This window comes from Diorhabda sublineata, chromosome 2 (genome assembly GCF_026230105.1).
Source record: "Diorhabda sublineata isolate icDioSubl1.1 chromosome 2, icDioSubl1.1, whole genome shotgun sequence".
NCBI lineage: Eukaryota > Metazoa > Arthropoda > Insecta > Coleoptera > Chrysomelidae > Diorhabda > Diorhabda sublineata.
In genome coordinates this window covers 38184104-38204171 of record NC_079475.1, presented here as the reverse complement: position 1 = coordinate 38204171, position 20068 = coordinate 38184104, and the positions used below count along the sequence as shown (strand labels likewise).

The 20068-nt window shown below is 29.6% G+C and overlaps 2 protein-coding genes across 3 annotated transcripts; both read right to left on the bottom strand.

Annotated features, from left to right (window-relative positions):
- On the bottom strand, nt 1-8725 carry LOC130453000 (protein phosphatase PP2A 55 kDa regulatory subunit). Of its 2 annotated transcripts, none has more exons than XM_056792568.1 (4): nt 8493-8725; nt 6266-6647; nt 5578-6151; nt 1-4249 (listed from the first exon to the last, which is right to left on the bottom strand). In XM_056792568.1, exons 1-4 carry the CDS (start codon nt 8500-8502, stop codon nt 3881-3883), a joined length of 1335 nt encoding a protein of 444 aa, XP_056648546.1. In that variant the 5' UTR covers nt 8503-8725; the 3' UTR covers nt 1-3880. The 2 variants fall into 2 exon arrangements, with proteins under 2 accessions (XP_056648546.1, XP_056648547.1); XM_056792569.1 differs by having other exon boundaries at nt 8396-8671.
- Nucleotides 8726-9045: 320 nt separating this feature from the next.
- LOC130453083 (protein kinase 4-like) lies at nt 9046-19135 on the bottom strand. Its single transcript, XM_056792675.1, has 2 exons — nt 18106-19135; nt 9046-16337 (listed from the first exon to the last, which is right to left on the bottom strand). The coding sequence occupies exons 1-2, from the start codon at nt 18987-18989 to the stop codon at nt 14420-14422; spliced, it is 2802 nt and encodes a 933-aa protein (XP_056648653.1). The 5' UTR covers nt 18990-19135; the 3' UTR covers nt 9046-14419.
- Nucleotides 19136-20068: the final 933 nt, after the last annotated feature.

The following is a 20068-nucleotide window of genomic DNA, read 5'->3' as shown; positions in this document are numbered from 1 at the left end:
TGCTTTTAATACGATTTATTTAATGCAAAATGAAAAATTAAACTTCCAACAGGATAATCACATGACAAAACTCATGGGTAAAAAGTATATTGTTTATTTACAATTTGTACAAATATCTAATTATGGTTAAGAATATTATTTATTTTTTACATTTCATATTGTTTATTTATCTGTTTATTTTCTTAATATGCGGTTAAGCACGTTATCAGAGGATTTGTTTAGCAAAATTATTTATCTAATATTACATTTAATCTGTACATTTTTCATATAAATATTAAATATATACAGAAATACACAGAGGCTAGCATTGGGGCATATATAACATAATATTTTGGTAAATAGTACAGAAATACATATATCTATTGTCTTGTAAATATCAAGTGGCAGTAAAATTTATATGAATGGTATGCTTTATTAAATTTAAAGAGACACAACTCGAATTATGACACTTTCACCCACATTTAATTCTTAGTTTACTAATTTCACTTGAGAAAATAATGTACAATAGATTTTGCACGATTTCGAAGTTGTATATGATATGAATTTGAGACGCCCTATGTGAGTGAGAGAATTAAAAAATACCTACTAATGAGAATGACAAAAAAATATGGAACTTTCGAAAGCTATATGTGATAAAAACATTATGGGGAGTCAAGAGGTACCAACTGTTAAGAATGACTGAAAATTTTGAACTATCGAAGGCTATATGCGATAAAAAAAAACATTACAGAGAATCAAAAATTACCAATTAATGAGAACGACTAAGAATTTGGAAGTTTATAAAGCTATATTTCATTAAAAAATATAATTGGGCGTCAAACGGTACTAAACCATGACAAAAACTAAAACTTTGAGACTTTCGAATGCTGGATTTAATTAAGAAACATTATGGGGAGTTTAAAGGTACTAACTAATGAGATTGATCAAAAATTTGGAACTTTCGAAAGCTATATGTGCTATAAAAACATTATGGGGGGTCAAAAAGTACCAACTAATGAGATTGACTGAAAATTTTGAACTTTTAGAAGCTATATATGATTAAAAAACATCATAGGTCGTGATATGGTTCTAGCCAATGACAAATACTAAAAATTTTGAAAGCTGGATTTAATTAAGAAACATTATGGGAAGTCAAAAACTACCAATTAATGAGAATGACTAAAAATTTGTAACCATATGTGGTTAAGTTAGGTTACGAAAGCTATATATGACTAAAAAACATAACAATGACGAAAATTAAAAGTTTGAGACTTTAGAAAGCTATATGTGATTGAATGACTAAAAATTTGTAACTATACGTGGTTGAAAAACATTATGGAAAATCAAAAGACACTAATCATTGACAGAAACTTAAAATTTGGTTCTTTAGAAAGCTGCACGTGATTATTCACAATACGGGAAGCAAAGATCTACCAAATATCAACCAAGATTCAAATCGTAGACATATAAAAGTAATTTAATAAACTGAAGAATGCAGATCGGAATTAATGAATTTAATCTTATAAAAAACCTAGTACTAAACTTATTTTCACTAAAACTGTCTTTTTTCTAAATATTTTTTGTTAGATATTAAATATTTTTACTAATTTATTTAAACTGACACTAACTCGCTTGCCTCTGTATAAACTGATTGCTAATAAAACAAAAGTAAGGCATTTCCTAAGTTTCTAATGTGAATTAACCCGATTATTGCTATACATTATAAACGATTAAAAAATATAAAACAATAAAATTCGAATAATACTTTTGATTTTCATGCACCTCCTTCAAAGCTTCAACGATTGTAAAATAAGACACCAAATGTTGTAAAACGAGAAATGACTTACTCTGTATTAAATTTTCAAGAGTATTCGCTTAATATAACTGCTGAAAAAATATCACATGGCCCTTGTAATATAAAAACCAGTTTTTATAATAAAGAATAAATTTAAAAAATGCACATAGAATAAGATAAAATCATTCAGAAACCAATTTTTTAACCGCCTTGAATGCATCCAAATTAATAAGATTGTTAAGTTTTGATTTTAAAAATTTTCAAATAATATTCCCAAATGGATTCGAAAATTCAATAATCTGACAGTTATAAACCCAAAATGACTTCAAATTGTGATAATTTATATAAAAAAAAGTAATTAGACAAAAAATTAACAACATGAGTATTGCGAAAAGATATGAAACCCCCATATGTCTTTCATTGGGAATCATCATCGTAAACATGATTCTGTAACTGTACAAAAAGTATTTGATCACCCTATATACAAGAAAAAAAACTTTACATTAAGTTTAATCGATATTTATAAATACAAACAAAACTTGATGTTTTGAAATCGGAAACTATAGAAGGGAATCTGAATAAAATTGAATGCAATATAATTTCTTAATAAACGGTTATTTTCGGCATATGCCAAACTGAAGATATTTTAGACTTGAATAGAGTTGGTGGACAAAATTTTATGAGATGCTATTGGGGTTTGATTTGAAAAGGAATTTGATCCACTATTCAAGTTTCACCCATGGAAAAAGCATACAATGACCCCTTGCAATATCTCCCACCACACACAATCTTACAGTTTTTTGCTAACATGGCCTAAAAAGAACGAAAATAACAATAATAACCATGAGTTGAGTAGATTGGTACATAATTGCCTTTTCTAATCCTTATCTAATTCAGTAAGAAAGAGAATAACAGAATCGAAATTTATAAAGCAAATTATTTATTTTAATCAAATTTAGTAAGACAAATTATTTTCCTATAAATATTTTGAGAAACTAATTTTTTTTTTGTCTTTTGCATCAGAAGAACATGTTTCCTGAGGATATAGTGCATATTCAAAGCTTACACCCTTAAGAATATGTCCTTAAACAGATTTTAGCATATTAGCTGTTTTTCTCGAAGTTACTTTTTTGAAGTGGTTGACATAATATTTCAAGTTCTACTCCACCGATTAATTTCAAATTTGGTGGAAATCCTTTCTATGTACTGCTCTATCGCGTCTGCTTTGGATTTTTAAAAATTTCAATTTGGAGTATTTTTAAAAAATTCGAAAATATTAAAAAAAGTTTGATATGTCGACGCTATTTTGTGATTTTTTTTCTTTTTAAAGATTAAGAATTTTTTTTATCCAGATCACTACAAGGGCTGGAATCATGTCAACCAGGGTGCACCGTTTTTTTGTAGCCCCTACTTTACCAACCTGTGATTTATTGAAATTCGGATTTTTTTATTTTCTTCAAAAATTCTATAAATATCAATTCAATAAAAAAATGGATAGTAAAAATGTTTTTCATGATTTTTATACGTTAGTTTCAAAAATGCCTAAACTTTAAGCTTCTATATCAGAATACCCCCTTAATCGATTGTAATTATTTAAAACCATTGATAAAAATTTTCTATCTGAACCAAAACTTAACAACCCCTTACATGAGGTCTACAAAATTATACTATTAAAAGATTTTCGACATTTAATCAATATGAAACGTCAACGTTTTCAAATCATTATAAATAGAGGGGCATATGGCTTTAAACGAAACACAAGAAGAGAAAAATTGAACGGTTCTTCTGTTGATAGAACTTTAATTAATTCATCTTGAATATTTTCATAATAATGTCATTTTATATATTTAAAATAAGTATAATCTGAAATATTCAGCGTAATATGACAGCTACCATTCAAAGACCACTAAAATAAATAGTCCAGGGAATAAATAGCACTCACTTGGTTCTACCTTTCGATAAGTTTTATTTCAACTTCGGACAAGCGAAAATTGAAAAAAAGTAGCCCCCCTACAAATCACCGGGAGAGAAAAAAATTGTAAAAATATAGAAATCGTGATGAAAAACAATTATTTTTTTCATTTAAATTCAATAAAAATTATTATCCTAGTACTTATCCTGGAATAAAAATAAATTATTAGTCGCTGCCACAGCTATAATATTTTCGGCGGGATGCCATGCCGTGTGCAATATTTTTTTATTAAAATCTAAGCAGTCCACGCTAATTTCGTCCTTTTTTCTTTTACCTTGCGAACATACTTTTCGTAGTTTCAGCACGGTGCGCGGTTTGGCGACATCGCGTGAAGCTTCTAGCGTTAATTCACGTTTCGTCGACCGATCGAACATCCGGAAAAAGTTGTTATAGGATCCTGTCATTATAGCCGAATCGTTACCATTCCAACAACACTCAAATTTGTCAAAAATACAATCGTTCTCATAAAGAGAACACAATTTAGCTCGTAAATATTCATGTACCTGCAAAAATATATTAATTATTTCATATATCATTACAAGAAATAATGTAAAAATGAAACATATTACCACAATAAAGATACAAAGAAAATTACAACAAATGATAGAAATTCAGCCTAACACACATACCACACAGTATAAGCTGAAATTAAAGAGTTGTTTATAATAAGTAATTTATTGATTACCCAAAAGCATTCGTCCATGCAATACTTGTATAAATGTAATCGCATGGTAAAGAGGTAGAAGTTCAAAGTGGAGATTTACCACGACTTGAGGGTCAGTCAGCTTTTAACTAGGTTGCAAGGAGAAAGGTTGGTTAGGCAGTTTAATTTAATATGATGATAATCATTAGTAATTAACATAATGACGACATCTCTACAGCATGTAAATGGTGGCTGATTGACATGTTAAGTAAACAAGAGTTCTATAAATGAAGTGAAACAAGATCTGGAAGAATATCACCATCTATTTTGCAACTGAAAGAATATCAGGACACATTTTGGGCACGCATGAGAATGTCCCCCTGAAACTTTCTCATACATTTAGGACAACATATCACCAGAGTTGGAAAATTGTACAAAGGACTGCAACCTTCACCTGGCATAAGCACTTGACAAAATTAGCTAAAGTGGCTTTACAAAAACTTGTAACCCTTTTTAAGACCAAAAAGCTATAAACTCCCCAATAGCTTTTAATTATCTACAAAGCCCAGATTCGTCCATCTTTGTAGTATTGCTCGGCAAAGTATACCCTGAAGATGCTCGACTCAATACAGAAGAGAACAAAAAAATTAACCTGAAATTTGGACAGCTTATAGCATAGAATAAAAGTCAAAGGTTTGACTCTGTTTTACAGATACTACCATGGCAGATACTCTTCCATGCTGTCCCACATAATCTCACCTAGAGCAGTATTTGCAAGACCTACTCGACATGTAGACGGAGACAAAGTGGAAAATAAAGTAAAAATAATTGGGTGGAGAGAAAGAACAGAGGATAGAAACGGATGGAGAGGTATAGTGAAAAAGAGTAGAGGAAAAAAAGCAAAGCATAGCTTAAAGATTTTGAGAATATATACAGAAGACCGCACAATATGACAAAAATATTAGGACAACTAGAAACAAGATATTTTCAGACTGGTAAAAATGAGGTGCAATCAAAAAACAAACCATACAAAATGATCCAATGATGGTCGGATTGTTGGGTATCCAATACAGCAGTAAAACAACTGGAAAGATAACAGAATTGATAATAATCAATATTCTCAGTAAATTTATTACCTATTAGAGAAAAAAATAAAATTTACTTCTAAATAAACTGAAATGTTCTTACCGGATAAGTTTCAATAGGTCTAGTCTCCATATGCAAATCCCAAACTTTAACTGATAAATAATCCCTAGAAATCATATACCTTCCGTTATTTGACAACTTGACATCTGAAATACTAGAAATAATTTCAGAGAAAAAACTCCTATTAGTCGGATCTTCAGGTTCTTCGAATAACTTTGAATGTCTATCACATAGAGCAGCAGCTCTCATATCACATAACCTAATAGTCCCTTTACTGCTACTATATACTAACAAATTACATTCGGTCGGGTGAAATTCTGCTGCTGTTATAACTTCTGTAAGTTCTTCCATATTTGTTGGTTTAATATCAACAATATTAAAACTTTGATCCGTTATTTCAAGATGCCATAAATTGATTCTTAAATCGTCTGCTGATAAATATGTTTCTTGATCCGAATTCACAGATATTGAATTTATATGGTATGTGTGTGCGTTTGCAAATATACGCCTTGGTGAAGCCTCCACCATCAACTCCATGGGCTTAATAATAGGTACTCTTAAGGAACTAACGCTAGTAGGATCGACTAGGCTACCATTTTCTGATTTAGTATTATACCTAAAAAGTCCAAATGATTTCTATACTTATTATCTAAATGTTAAAGGGGGAAACATAGCATTAAAACCTTTATTGAACCAATTCTCAAATTAGAAATGCCCAGAAATAACTCACCCTTCAACTCTTTTATCCCTTTCTGAAACTTTCCATAATTTAATGGTTTTGTCATTGGTAGATAACAAAAAATGAGCTGGATTTTTACGCCTCAACCACCTTATCTTATTTATTTTTTCTTCTATTTCTAAACTTTTTAAATAATCAAATTCTGGTTCGTGCGACTGAAACGTGGAATAGACATTGTATTCTCCACGTTTTGGAAGAACTGTTTTTGATACAGGGTCACGTTGGAAAATAACTACTCTGCCTCCCTTGTCGCCAGTGGCGAGGAGTTCTCCGTCGTGGTTGAATTCCACGCATGATATTATATCAGCTTCTGTTACATCATCATCTAAAGTTCCCTTCACTTGAGAGAAACACCATTGAACTTCACCATTACCTAAGAAGAGAAACAAAAATTGATTATATTCAATAATAGACAAGAAAAAGGGAAGTTATTTTATGATTCAAGTATTTAAGTTTGAACAAGCTAACTAAATTAGAAGAAGTGCAAATGAAACTGATATTAACTGTTAAAATCATTTTAAGCATATTCTCACAACAATAAACAAAAACTTATTTTGAAAACTTAATTTTTGTGTTGCATACTTCCACTATATCCGTCATCACTTACAAAAGCTCAAACAACTCATAATCAAACAAATTATAACAAGATAAAGTTGTGCAACATATTTTATAGCTTTTATCAAAGTAATATAAATGTCAAATTCTTGATAAATAATTCATAATAATAAATGAAACATCCACAAATTTCAGGCTTATCATATGTTCCTTGTATTTCAAGTTTTTGAAATGAAAGTAGGTTTTTGTGTGTTACAGGAAGTTGTCATATAATAATATTACAGGGTTCTCAAAAAAAGTGATTCTTTTTTATTCGAGACATGAGAAATATATCAACTTCAATCTATAAATTTAATTTAACAAATGTGTTGACATCTTATAAGATAAATTGTATCATTATTATGGAAAATACATTCTTTAAAGAAACTTAAATATCAAACTATTATCAAATGAATGTCTTTCAAAGGAAAGATATATATCGAAAATGCTACAAGTTTAGTAGGTTCATATCTTGTAGCACAATCCTTCTCCATAGAGTTCTGTCATTTTTACTTTTAATTCTTTTACACCATCCGCAACCTCCTTCAATATCTGCCTTTGAACTATTTAATGTTTTATTACAAAAAAAGACACACCATTATCCAAAATTCATATTTTTTGAGTTTGACAATTATTTGAATTACTTTAGATACTGATTTTAGATAAATTATTTATTTCCTTGGAATATATTTCATTTTTTTATCAAAAGACTGATGCAAAACAGTCTATAATAATTTTTCTGTCTTTTAATTTTGATTGCAATGGATCAAAACGCAAAAGATTGCACAATCAATTTATAATCTATTTAACAAGATGAATAAAATTTTTACTTTGTACTACTATAATCCTGTTGGAGTCTCTTCTTTTCCTCAACCCAGAAATGAGATTAGGGAATGCCACTGTCCTTAACATCAATTAATTATGGTAACATCAACGTAAACAAATTGTGATACAAAACTAACAAATTCACTCAATGCAAATTTGCTTATCTATTTGAAAACATTCTATTAACTACTTAAATCAACTAAAACTATCAATAAATTGAGAAAACCGAAAAAATACGGTTGTTTATTAATTTTTGATGTCAAACAAGTATCTATAAAAGGAGATATGTGCTAACTCCATACCTAGTTAATGTAGTACTTTAATTTTTATTTAGATTACTTAATAGATCTTATACAGACTCTAAATCGATATACGAGCCTTAGACACTACGTAATTCACATACTTAGAAAGATCACAAATTACGCCGAGTAGGGTTATGCGTTGATTGAATAAATATAAACGTAATTATTAAAACTATACAATTTTAGGTGGATAGGCAATTTCTTGCACAAATAGACGAGGAATTTAAATTCAAACAACTAATTAAAAAGTTTATAATAATTATAGGCGAATTATCAAAGAAAAACTATAGGCTTGATTTCTGACAGAGTGCATGGTGGTTGAAAAAACTGTAGAATAAAATATTTTTCAAATCACTCACCGCCTACTAATTAATACAATTTAATAATAATACATAGTTACCTTCCATAATTCTAGATATTGCGATTGTTTTGCACAAGAAAAATTCACATAGCCCCTCATCGGGGTCACACTGTTGTCGAAAAACGAAACAACTTACCAGCAGCCATAACACAATGAGGGAGCGGGATTTTCGAATCCGTAACAGATTTAATCACAGATTATTAACAATAGGAGGTTGATTAATTTGATTTATATATTGCATAGGAATACTAAGTATAAAAAATCCATATAAAAACGTAATAAACTGTAAATACACTTTTTTAAAGTAGCGTCATAAGTTCACTTTTTGCAGTGTTGCCAAATAGTATTTTGATGGCATCTTGAGAAATCAATCTTTAATTTCAAGTTCCTAACTTCATTTCTTTACTTATAACGATAATTTCTCTCACAGTTTTAAAATCCCGTAGTTAATTGAATTGAATTTTATGTTTAAATAATATCCCATATCATTTTTTATTGAAATTTGTTATATCTGACATTATATATTAGCTTTGATTGGTATTAATATATCAAGGCTGAAAATACGTGGCGAAAGTTTGCCTTAAAACTTGACAGTTTAATTACGAGGGTGGACAGTTCCAGAGAACAAAACATAGGTTATGTTCCATGGGTGAGAAGAGTTCTTGCTTAGAAGACGTAGTAAAACACAATTTTCAACTGTAAATTTATTTATTTAGCGATTATCCAAATATAACAATAAGTGCTAAAAAGATACCTGATTACAAATATTGATTCAATAACAGCTTATTAAATAGAAAAAGATTTTTATTTAGGTACATTCACAAAAACATTAATACACCGAAATATATGCATTACTATATAGTATCACAGACTGCATAAACAAACATTTTATTTGGAATTATAAACTAATGTGTATAATATGTATAATTTATTTAGGCCAACTTTAGCTAAATTTCAAAGAAAACATTAGATTAATTTTTAATTAACAAGATAATCACTATCGGATCTTTAAAAAGTAATTCGAAGTTAAGCTCAAATCAAAAGAAAGAAAATGGATTAAATGGGAGGATGACAGTTATTTGGATATAAAAATTGAAAAAACAGTGTTGGTTGAGTAGGCTGTAGCCACCTCCGCAAAGTTGGTTTCCTGGTTTAATTATTTTGAAATTTCCTTAATGCTAATAGAGACGATAAGAGAGAAAATAAAAATTATTAGAGAGTAATTAGTTAATTGGCTAATACATATATCAAGTAATTGTAATAATTTGTGATCGGCTGATATTGGTATAGCAAGAACTTCCATAACATATTGAAGTACTCAATTGATATGGTTCAAAAACAGTCGATGATTAGATTGTAGAAATTTTATCATCCCCGATGCAGATGTTGCTTCTGATACAGTTAGTGTACCCATTCTGAAATGTATATTGACAAGAGAGTTCAAAAATTTTCCCCAACAGCAAGATACACATCAGCGAGAAGTTGCAATTGCTGAGCAGGACATATATAGGTCTTCTCATGAGAAGTGGCAGTTTTTGCTTTGGCTGATCCTGTGGTTGGACCACCTTCAATCGTTTCCTCAACTGTTTCTCTCATGGGAAATTTACCTGGAATATTAGCCAATTCGACCAAATAAGTGACGGAGGTATTCATTCATGTTTACAATGTAGACAACGTTTACCATGGTGTATCCCAAACTTGCAAGGACATTGTTTTATCTTGTAGTCCTTGACAGTGCAAGATTGTACCTTTTCCACATATCTATTGATCGGTGCTGCTAGATGTCTTGCACAATGCAGTTCCCACTGCTGAGGGAGTATCAAGCACATTTCGCCTTATGTAAGTATTTAATATTAATTGAAATAATTACTCTCTAACAATTTTTCTTTTCACTCTCTCACAATTGGCATTAATGAAATTTTAAAATAATTAAAACAAGAGGCAACTTCATGGAGGTGCTGTAGCCTAATGCAGCAAATTTTGTTCAAAATTTTTTACAGAAGTTTGAAGTAATTTGATAAAAATGGAAATATAGTATTATATGCAGCATAGTAAATACTTGAACATCCCTAAATGAATAATTGCTAACACTTCGTAAAATATACTATTAGCATGATGAATATTGCAACAGCGATACATTATAATTGAAATTCACAATTTATTTAATGATAACTTTTAACCAATAATTATATTTATTCATCCATGTTACTTAATGTTAAATCTAATTACACAATCAATCAGTCAATTTCAATGATCTAATTAGGAAATGATCAAATTTAATTTCAAAATACCTACTGAAATTTATTATTTTTAAATTTTGAATATAAAACAGAAAAATAATCAAGAATTTTACAGAAAACTTCATTTATCAAATTATATAGTAGAGATTTTATTAATGAAAAATTTAATGTAAATAATTGTGAACTAAAGATCAAATTTGCTGTTCATGGGACTTGAACCCTTCTATTGAAAAGGCATTAGAGAAAAGAATGTAGTTATGAGCAAAACCAATTATTGGGACAACCTTCTGTGGCTGAGACAGACAAGGACTCTCCTGGGAAGCTATAACCAGAGAAGATTTGCTGAATGTATCAATTTAAGTAAAAACAACCTACGAATACTAACAAGAGACACTAGACCTCTATTCACATTATTTCGAAATGTGAAACATTATGGAATTTCACAGCACCACACCTGGGAGGGTGTAGGATTAACAGTTCAGCTGTAAACACTGGGTAGTATCGCAGCAAGAAAAAGGGACCACAAAAGATCCTACAGGTCATAGTATATATTAGATCCCAATATCTACTTACAATACAAAGAAGAAAAGCCTACAGGCGACAAACCCGCTACTGAAAAAAAAAACAATAACAAATGAAAAGTTGGATTTACCTAAAATAAATTTTTGTTTACCTAAAAAACATTGTATAGATTTGTACTTTATGCAGTTTTGTTACATAAATTTAATCGTGCTAATTAAAGTATGCTAAATAAAAAAAAGTATTTATTACATAAGCAACACAGATAGAAAACTCATGTTTTTTGTGTAAAATATGTATATACAGTGCTAGAAAAAAGTATGGAACATATGTATATAAAATCGCTAGTCAGCTTAATTCCAATCTAATTTTAGAACTTCGTGATAAATTAAACTGTTCCACTTTACCTGAGTGAGGATTCACATTTGCTATAATTAATTACTTTTCAAGTTGTAGCAACATAAAACAATAACCAACAACTCTAAAACTACTTCTCAAAGACAGTAAACGTTAAATATTATTTTGAAAATACTTTTCATGTATAATGGAGTAATCAAGTGCCCCCTCAGATTACCAGTTCAAATGATTTTTTCTTTAGGTTTATTTGGGTTTTGAAAGATCTACAGATCTTAAGGAAATAAGAAAAATTGTAGTAGAATTACAGTTGCCTTGTTTTTCATTTTTCAAATTATTGTTAAATTTTGTAACAAATTAAATTTAATTTTAAATTAAATGAACTATTTGAAAATTTGCATTTTAGTGGCCCCAGTTCTTGTTTCGATAAATTTTGACTCTTAAGTAAGGAACTCAAAGAAGAATTGGAAACCAATGGAACAGTTAATTATATTCAAGTTGGTTAAATATTTTACATTTATATACTTATGCTCAATAAAAAACTTTTCGTTATGGTATAATAAATTGTAAAAAAATATGTTTTGTGGTTTTTGGGGGATTTCGCTACAAAGGATTTGATATTGATGAAACCCTCCATAGAATCAACTAAATAATATTCTATATAAAAATTGTGGATATATTTAGTTTGTGAGCATAGCCAATTTCAAAATTTTATAAGCTACTGGTTTGTTGATATCGAAAGATGCATGATATCAAATGAAGTACCATAGTACCCTCTGATTATGTTAAAAATGTATCTGAAATATTATATAGAGGCTGAAATTGTTTAATCTCTTTAAAAATATCATTAAATTTTCTGTGGATTATGATTTTTTGGTAATATGATTTTTGTTTAAGAAAAAAATTGATTCAAATTCAATAATTTGGATTTATAATGGATATATCAAGTTATGAATTGTTAAAATAATAAAAAATTGGATGTTTAGATCATTCTAAAACTTGTTTTTTGGTTTACAGTATAGAAATCTCAAATTTTTTGCTAAAGATGTTTGGAAATTGGCTTATGCTTGATATTAAAAACCGCTTACATTTTTACTATCTGGAAAACTAGTTTGGGTTAAACCTGATCAGTCTTTGAATCACTGAATCACTTCATGGGAGAGTATTAATCATAAATAAGTTTTCAATGACCCACAATTAAAAATATTCTGATATAATTTTCATGTAAGGTTCTTGAATCAAAATAGAAGTATAGAATATAGAATAGAATTACCATTTTCATAGTCTAGTAAAGGTTTTCCTAAAATGTTTATAAAAATATAAAAGAAACCAAATATAGTTAATAAGTAGAAAGCAATTACATGATTGTAAAATAATATGCATAATTACAAAAAATTTCTATAATATATGTGGAGAAATCTCTTACCATTTTCTTCTCATCCATTTAAAATAAAATATCTTCAAACATTCAATCGATTATTTATCAATATATCAATAAAATTTATCTAGGATGAGGTGAAAATGTGTAAAATCTCGAAATTAACTGAAATTAAATAACGACAAAGAAAAATCATCATGTTATTGGAAAGTATCACGGAAATTTGGTTACCAAAATTGATCATTTACATACAATATAAAAATAAATTTTAATGGAATATTGTAATAAAAAGTGCCAAGAAAGGAGCCCTGAGTATGGAAATGAAACTGGTTTTATTTATTGTCATTAAAGAAATGTTTTTCAGCTCCCAAAACATAATAAATGTTGGAAATGTATTCAAAACTTGTTATACAATGAGTACCAGTACCAGTAGTTCAATTAGAAAGAAATATAATTTTGACAAAAATCATTATTATAAGCCAATGTGATTAGAACAAATTGTTATTATATAAATTGAAGAAAAAAAAATTGGGGCAATTATTGAATAGAAGGCCCACAATTATAAATTTTGAAATAATCACAAGAGAAGCTTTATGAAAAGTGCTATAATCTATTCAACTGTAAAAGTAAACAAAACCCGTTGGAGAAGGGGCACTAAAATTAATTAGATGACTATGATATAGATTAGTTAAAAAAAATTTTCAAAGAATAAAAGGAGAAACGACAGATGCGAAAATAATACTACCTATACACAAAAAAAACTCAATGCAAAAATTGTAGGGCAATATATCTGGTACGAACCAGTTATAAACTTTATTAAAATTTTTTGGACTAAGGCACTACTAAGAACTACAACTAGAAGGCAGCTTTTATACTGGAAAGACAAATCGATAGTAATCTAATGTATATACATAATAAACAAACTCGATAGAAGTAACAATAGAGAAATAGGAAGAAATGTTCTTTGTATTTATTAAGTTCAAAACAACATTTGATGTGGTCGTTAAAAAAGAGAAGGGCTAATACGGGCTATACAGAGTACAAACAAAGGACAGTTAAAGCTCCTAGATATTGATGAATATACTTAACATGGACAAGACAATATAAAAAAAATGAAACCCTGAGTATAACAATTTAATGTAGGAACGTAGAACCTGTTATACACTGATGATTGGTCTTAATATCAAAAAGAAAAATTTACCCATTGTCCCCATTATTGTAGAGAAAGTATCGAAATAGTGAGCAGACTGAAATATGCATACAATTACAAGAAAAATAGACAAAAATTAAGATGATTAATGAGGGTGGAAATACCACTGACAAACAAAAGAGGAGACCAATGTAAACATGGATAGACCTACTAAAAGAAATTGAGGAAAATAAATGAAGACAGAAGTAGAACCGAAACCCTCTTCTGACAACTGAAAATATGAAAGAAAAAGAAGTTATAAACCACAATTAAAGTTAAATATAATAGTTTACCTAATATTATCAACACCAAAATGGTAGATAACGTATAAAAAGGTATAAATCACTTTTTTGAGTGACTGCAAAAAATAATTAAATACAAGGTTACGTTTCTCCAAAGGATTCATCCATTTGACCCATATAAACGAAAACTTCGGCATTTTCCAAGTAGTTTATAATAAGAGTAATGATTTTTTGATGTAATAAATCGTCCTTGTCATCTTTGAGGTGTTGTAAGGCTATAGTGCCACAACCTGTATCCAAGATGATTTTGTTTATAGTATTCAAAGCCATAGAAAAACTTTTGTAATTGAAACAGTCTTTGATTGTTTTTCTAACAACACACCCACACAAAACACAATTTGAAACCTTAGATTTAATAACACCTCCGAAATTTTTAGGGGCTCGTTTGAAATCTTCTAGAAATGAGAATCGTTTGTTCAATTCCAAAATTTCTTCAGTAACGTACGAATCTGCCGAAGTGAAATAAACTATTATGGACTCTTTGGCGTTTGGAAGGTAGTCGTTTTTGTGATGGATTTTGATTGAATTTGTTGGTACAGCGTCTTCGTTAGGCGTAAAATTACAAACTATTATTTCAATCGGTATATCTCTGAATAAATAGCCCATAATTTGTTTAACCGTTGGCCAATTCAATTGATCCAAACCACAGCCGAGTGTCGGTACAGCTAATTTGACTATTTGGTGTTTTTTAATGTGGTCTCTTAAACGCTTCATAGAACACCAAAAATCCTCGTAAGAAGGCTTATCTCTGGATCTCCTTTTAGTAATTAGGTAATACAAGAATCTGTCCTTGTGTTTTAAAACTGCCAAACCTCCAGGTTTTTCGTTCACATTTAAAAGAGAATCGACATGACGAAAGGTATTTCTAAAAGTAACAGCTATTCCACTCCCCATCCTCATATCCTCAGCTACACAGTGAGCCAATGAATAATCTTCAGACATTTTGAACAAATCTTGATTTTGTTCTTTGATTTTTTCTGACGCCACTAATTTGTTATCTTTTAAATCTTGTAGGAAAGCTTTATATTCAGGGTCTGATTCTGCGTATGTTTCATCAAAAACATGTTCTGTATTTGACACAGCAGACGGTCTGTTCTTGAATCCCTCATAACGTACAGTTATTTCTACTTTAATATCGCCCCGCTCTTGTTTCAAATCTCGCGGTTTATCGTGTTTCTTTTCGAATAGAGCATCCCTAAATGATTTTGCAGGTTTTCTTTCACTTTCGTCTCTATTAAACGATCTCCTATTCAATCTGATACCATCTTCAACATCACTGCACGACTGATTTTTCGAATTATATTTCATTGATTTATGTTTATCTGGAAATCTTCTATTTCTTTCCTTATGTTTCTCTTCATCCAAGCTTTCAGTATTGGAAGTTTTATTGTCCGGTGTTCTAAATTTTGATTTTCTTTCTTTGTGGTGTTCGGATTTAACTATTTCAGTATTTTCTGCTGGTTCAATTTGTTGTTGTTGCCTTTCATCTTTTTTATCGCGATATTCTCTAGAATTATTCGAAGAACTTCTAGGATTCATAAATCTACCTTTCTGATAATTCCTATTTCTAGGTTTTGCACCTTTTTCCTCACTTATTGACTTTGATTCCTCAACTTCCTTATTGCCGTATGACTGTCGATCAGACCATTTCCTTTTGAAACTTTCTTCATCAGCATCCTGTTCCTTTCGATTATGTCTGTATTGATTTCCTTTCTTAATTGAATGGTTTGATTTATTAAATTCTGTCATTTTCTGAGTAGGAGTTTCTGCTTCAACAGTTACTTCATTATTCTCATTCTTATTCGTTTCTTCATTGATATTTACTTCGGTTGTACTACATTGTATCTCAGTTACTTCATTACTATTTTTTATGAAGTTTGGAGAAGATCTGTTATAATTTCTTCTCTTGTCATAATTATGGTACTTATCTTGAGTTTTACCTCTGTCTGAATATTGTCTATTTGGTTTGGCATCATTTTCTAGGTATCGGTAGGGTGATCTGTAAAACAAATTTACAATAAATAAAATATAATTATAATAATATTGGTCTGATATGTGTACAAAATACAACTTATAAAGTATACAGTCTCAACTATAAATTAATTAAATAATTACATAAACCCAAAAAAGTTAAAGTCGGTTACATACTTGTTTACTAAATAAAGTACTTCTGTACTTTTAGGTTTAACAGCTAAATACAGATTTTTATGTCTTATGTATATAATAAACAAGTTTTTCCCTCAAATAAATAGTTGTACACTTTTAACCATTAATTTCGACCAAAATATGGTCATACTTACCTCGCTTAGAAATAAATTTACAACACACGATTTTTCGATGCCATGTCAAGACAAGAAAGGTAAATAACATTAAAGTAGGGAAAAATAGACAATACCAGATATTTACAAAGCTTTTTCTTCATCTTAAAATTAAGAATGGACTTGTATAGGTGTACAGCTGCTGCTTCTGGATCTGTAGGATGAAAGTAGTGCAGTACCTGGTGTCACCAGCATATCATTGAATTTGATAGTGAGAGGAATAAGAGTGGGCCAACTATTGAACATTGTGGCACACCAGATACTATTTCACCAGCCTCAAATAAACTCTGATCTGTACAAACTCTCTGCCTCCTTCCTTTCAAATAAGACCCAAAAAAATTACACAATATTCCATCAAATCTCGGATATTTCAGCTTTACACAAAAATAATGATTCAGCACATCAAATGCCTTGCAGTAATCCAAGGATACGGATATGACAGCCTTCTACTTATCCAGTGCTCTTATTATGTTGTCAGTGATATTTATCATTGCAGTTGCTGTGCTATGCCCCTTACAGAATCCCAACTGATGCTCAGGAATTTTTTAACTCAGCTGTTACAAATTGATTCAGGAGCCTTTATCAGAATACACTCAGAAAGTATTGATCTCATTGGTCTTTTGCAAACTTGTAGCCACTAGTACCTTGAGGGCAGTATTTAATCAGGGACAAAGGGGCTTAATTACTCGAACTGTTCTAAGGGATAAATGCTTTTCAAACAGAGACACAAGCTGGGAGGTAAAAAAGTTTACTTTTTCTTCAATATTTGTTAAATAGTTGATATCATCCCATTTGTCTTTATCAAATCCTTTTAAATCCCAAAATTATACATATTATATTATAAAATATGTAGAGTGTTTCATATCAAAATTGTACTATTCTATTATTTAGTATAAAACATTGATAAATTTATGTTATCACTTATTACAAAGTAAGTTTTTATTTTGTTAATACTTCTGATAAAATTCAATGATAATATTTAGAATAATTAAGATATAATTATAGACTTATTTAAGAAATGACTGGTCTGAACTATTATAATTGATGATGTATAAGCAATTGTTTTTATGACAATAGATCTTGAACTATTGAACAAATTAACTTTGTACAATTAAATTTTTTTGTATCATTATTATTTCCAAACAATTTTTAATGCATTATTTTTTTAATTTTATCAAATGATTTATAAAATCAAAATTGCTCAATAACGATAAGTAATATTTGATTTCTACAATTTAAATGACAAAAAATACTAGTTTATCTGTATTTGTGTGTAAATATTTCAACAATAAAGTAAATTGTTCTGAATTATTCAAAATCTGTTTTTTTTCAACTTTACACTCTAAATTAAATTTTATATATAGAAATATATGGATTTTATTAAAAAAATTTTGCACAGCATAATAATTTATCAACACTAAAAACAATGTTTAATTTTATTATACTTACTCTTTTTGCTGGTCACTATTTGAGTGGTGATTCCTCCTTAAATCTCTTGGTTCTTCGTCTTTATTTCTTGAAAAATTTTCTCTAAATGTTTGAGAATATCTAGATTTACCTTTTTGTCGGTAATGTCCATCGTCCTTTTTCCAATTTCTATTATGTTCTCTATTATTTTTATCATATTGATATCTAGGTTGAAAGTTTCTGTTACCAGCATCATTTTTGTCCCTGTTTTGACTTGTTCTATCTATACAATCTTCTGTTTGGACTGTATTATTAAATTCTGGTAAATGTGATTCATCAACACTACAATACCTATGTAATTGTTCAGGATTTTCACTAATATTGATGTTTTGTCCAACGAATTCTTCAAAGCTTCTGGTTGGCATAGTACTTAGTTTATCTTGGCTCTCATTTTCTTGTATTAAATGAACACCTTCACTCAATTCCGTATTATAAAGCTTACTACTTAAATCAGATAAACATTCAGCCACATTTTCAGCTGTATCATCGGCCCAACTCGTTTTAGTAAATTCTTCTGGGGTGGAAACTAATGTATAACCACCTGATCTGTTATATACAACACTCTGATCAGCATCCTTTGTTGATTCATAATTAATGTTCGTATTTACATCCAAACAGTATCTAGGAACGAATTCCTTTGCTTCTATTCTTAAATTCGTATTTTTTACAATTTCAGGATCAACTGAACGATTTTCACTTTCAACGTGCCACTGTATTGGAAAATTTTCTTTTTCATAATTGTTTTCTTCCAAATTATTCATTGTTGTATATTGCTGAGTATAAAAACTTTCTGTGTATAAATATTCTTGGATAAACTGCTGATTCTGATTGACCGCTTCATGTACGATGTAACTGTTAGCTAGCATCGTTATGTAAAATGGCGTAAATCTAATTCAATAGTTATCAATGAATCAGAGAGATAAGATATGTCTACTACACGGTGTTTACTAAATGTAGCCACATCGTACATAAATAAACGCTTCCACGTGACACGCCTTCATTGACAATAAACAAATGTCATTTTTGTCATTCTCATTGATTAGGCATATTTTTACGTAAATGTTTAGAACACAAAATGAAATACAGCTATAATTAAATAACAGTTAATTTGCATGGATGTTTTTACTGAATTATTAACATTTGATCAGAAACTACTTAGATCGCATCATTGTTATAAAATTTCAAAACTTCATGTGCCAACAAATTTGACTGTTAACCGTTATTAACCTTTCACAAACGTTGACAACGACCTTGAAATTATTTTTTTGTTTTTAATAATATGCATTCGCTCTTTTATTGTGTGTCTATAAGGTTAATTATTCTTTAGTTTGGGATCCATTATTTCCAGACTGTATAATGTTACCATGAGTATTTTATGTCATCGCTTCCAATCTAGTAACTTTTTAGTGATTTCTAGTGGTGTCACTCAAGCTTCCTAAAATGGCCCTCCTAGTTTGAAAATAGGGTAGAGAAGAAAATAAAAAAAATACTGATTTATTCTCAGTTGTATATAAATTTGAAACGTTTGAGTCTCTTTTTAAAATATAATGTACCTGGGATAATTGAATGCATTGACTGCACTCATGTTGCTTTTATAACTCATAAACTGCTACTATTTGTTTTGTTAGCGGTAGATATATTAAATATTTTCTGTAACCAGATTCATGCGCAGTTTGAAATTATGCGCTCGCGGTGCTAATAAAACGTTTTCAGGATTTAAAATCCTGTGATTGTAGAGCACAGATTTCTAATTTCGAACGTGTTCTTAACATTATTGAATCTAAGTTGCTATTTCCTTGAAAGCATTTTCGATCCCTTGTTTGGGTGTATCTCGTGAGGGATGTATTGAATTTAGGCAGGACATTAGTCCATGGTAGAGTAGTGGAAATATGAAAAGGGTTCGTTTTTGAGAGATCTATGCGTCGAGAAGCTGTGATGGGTTTTA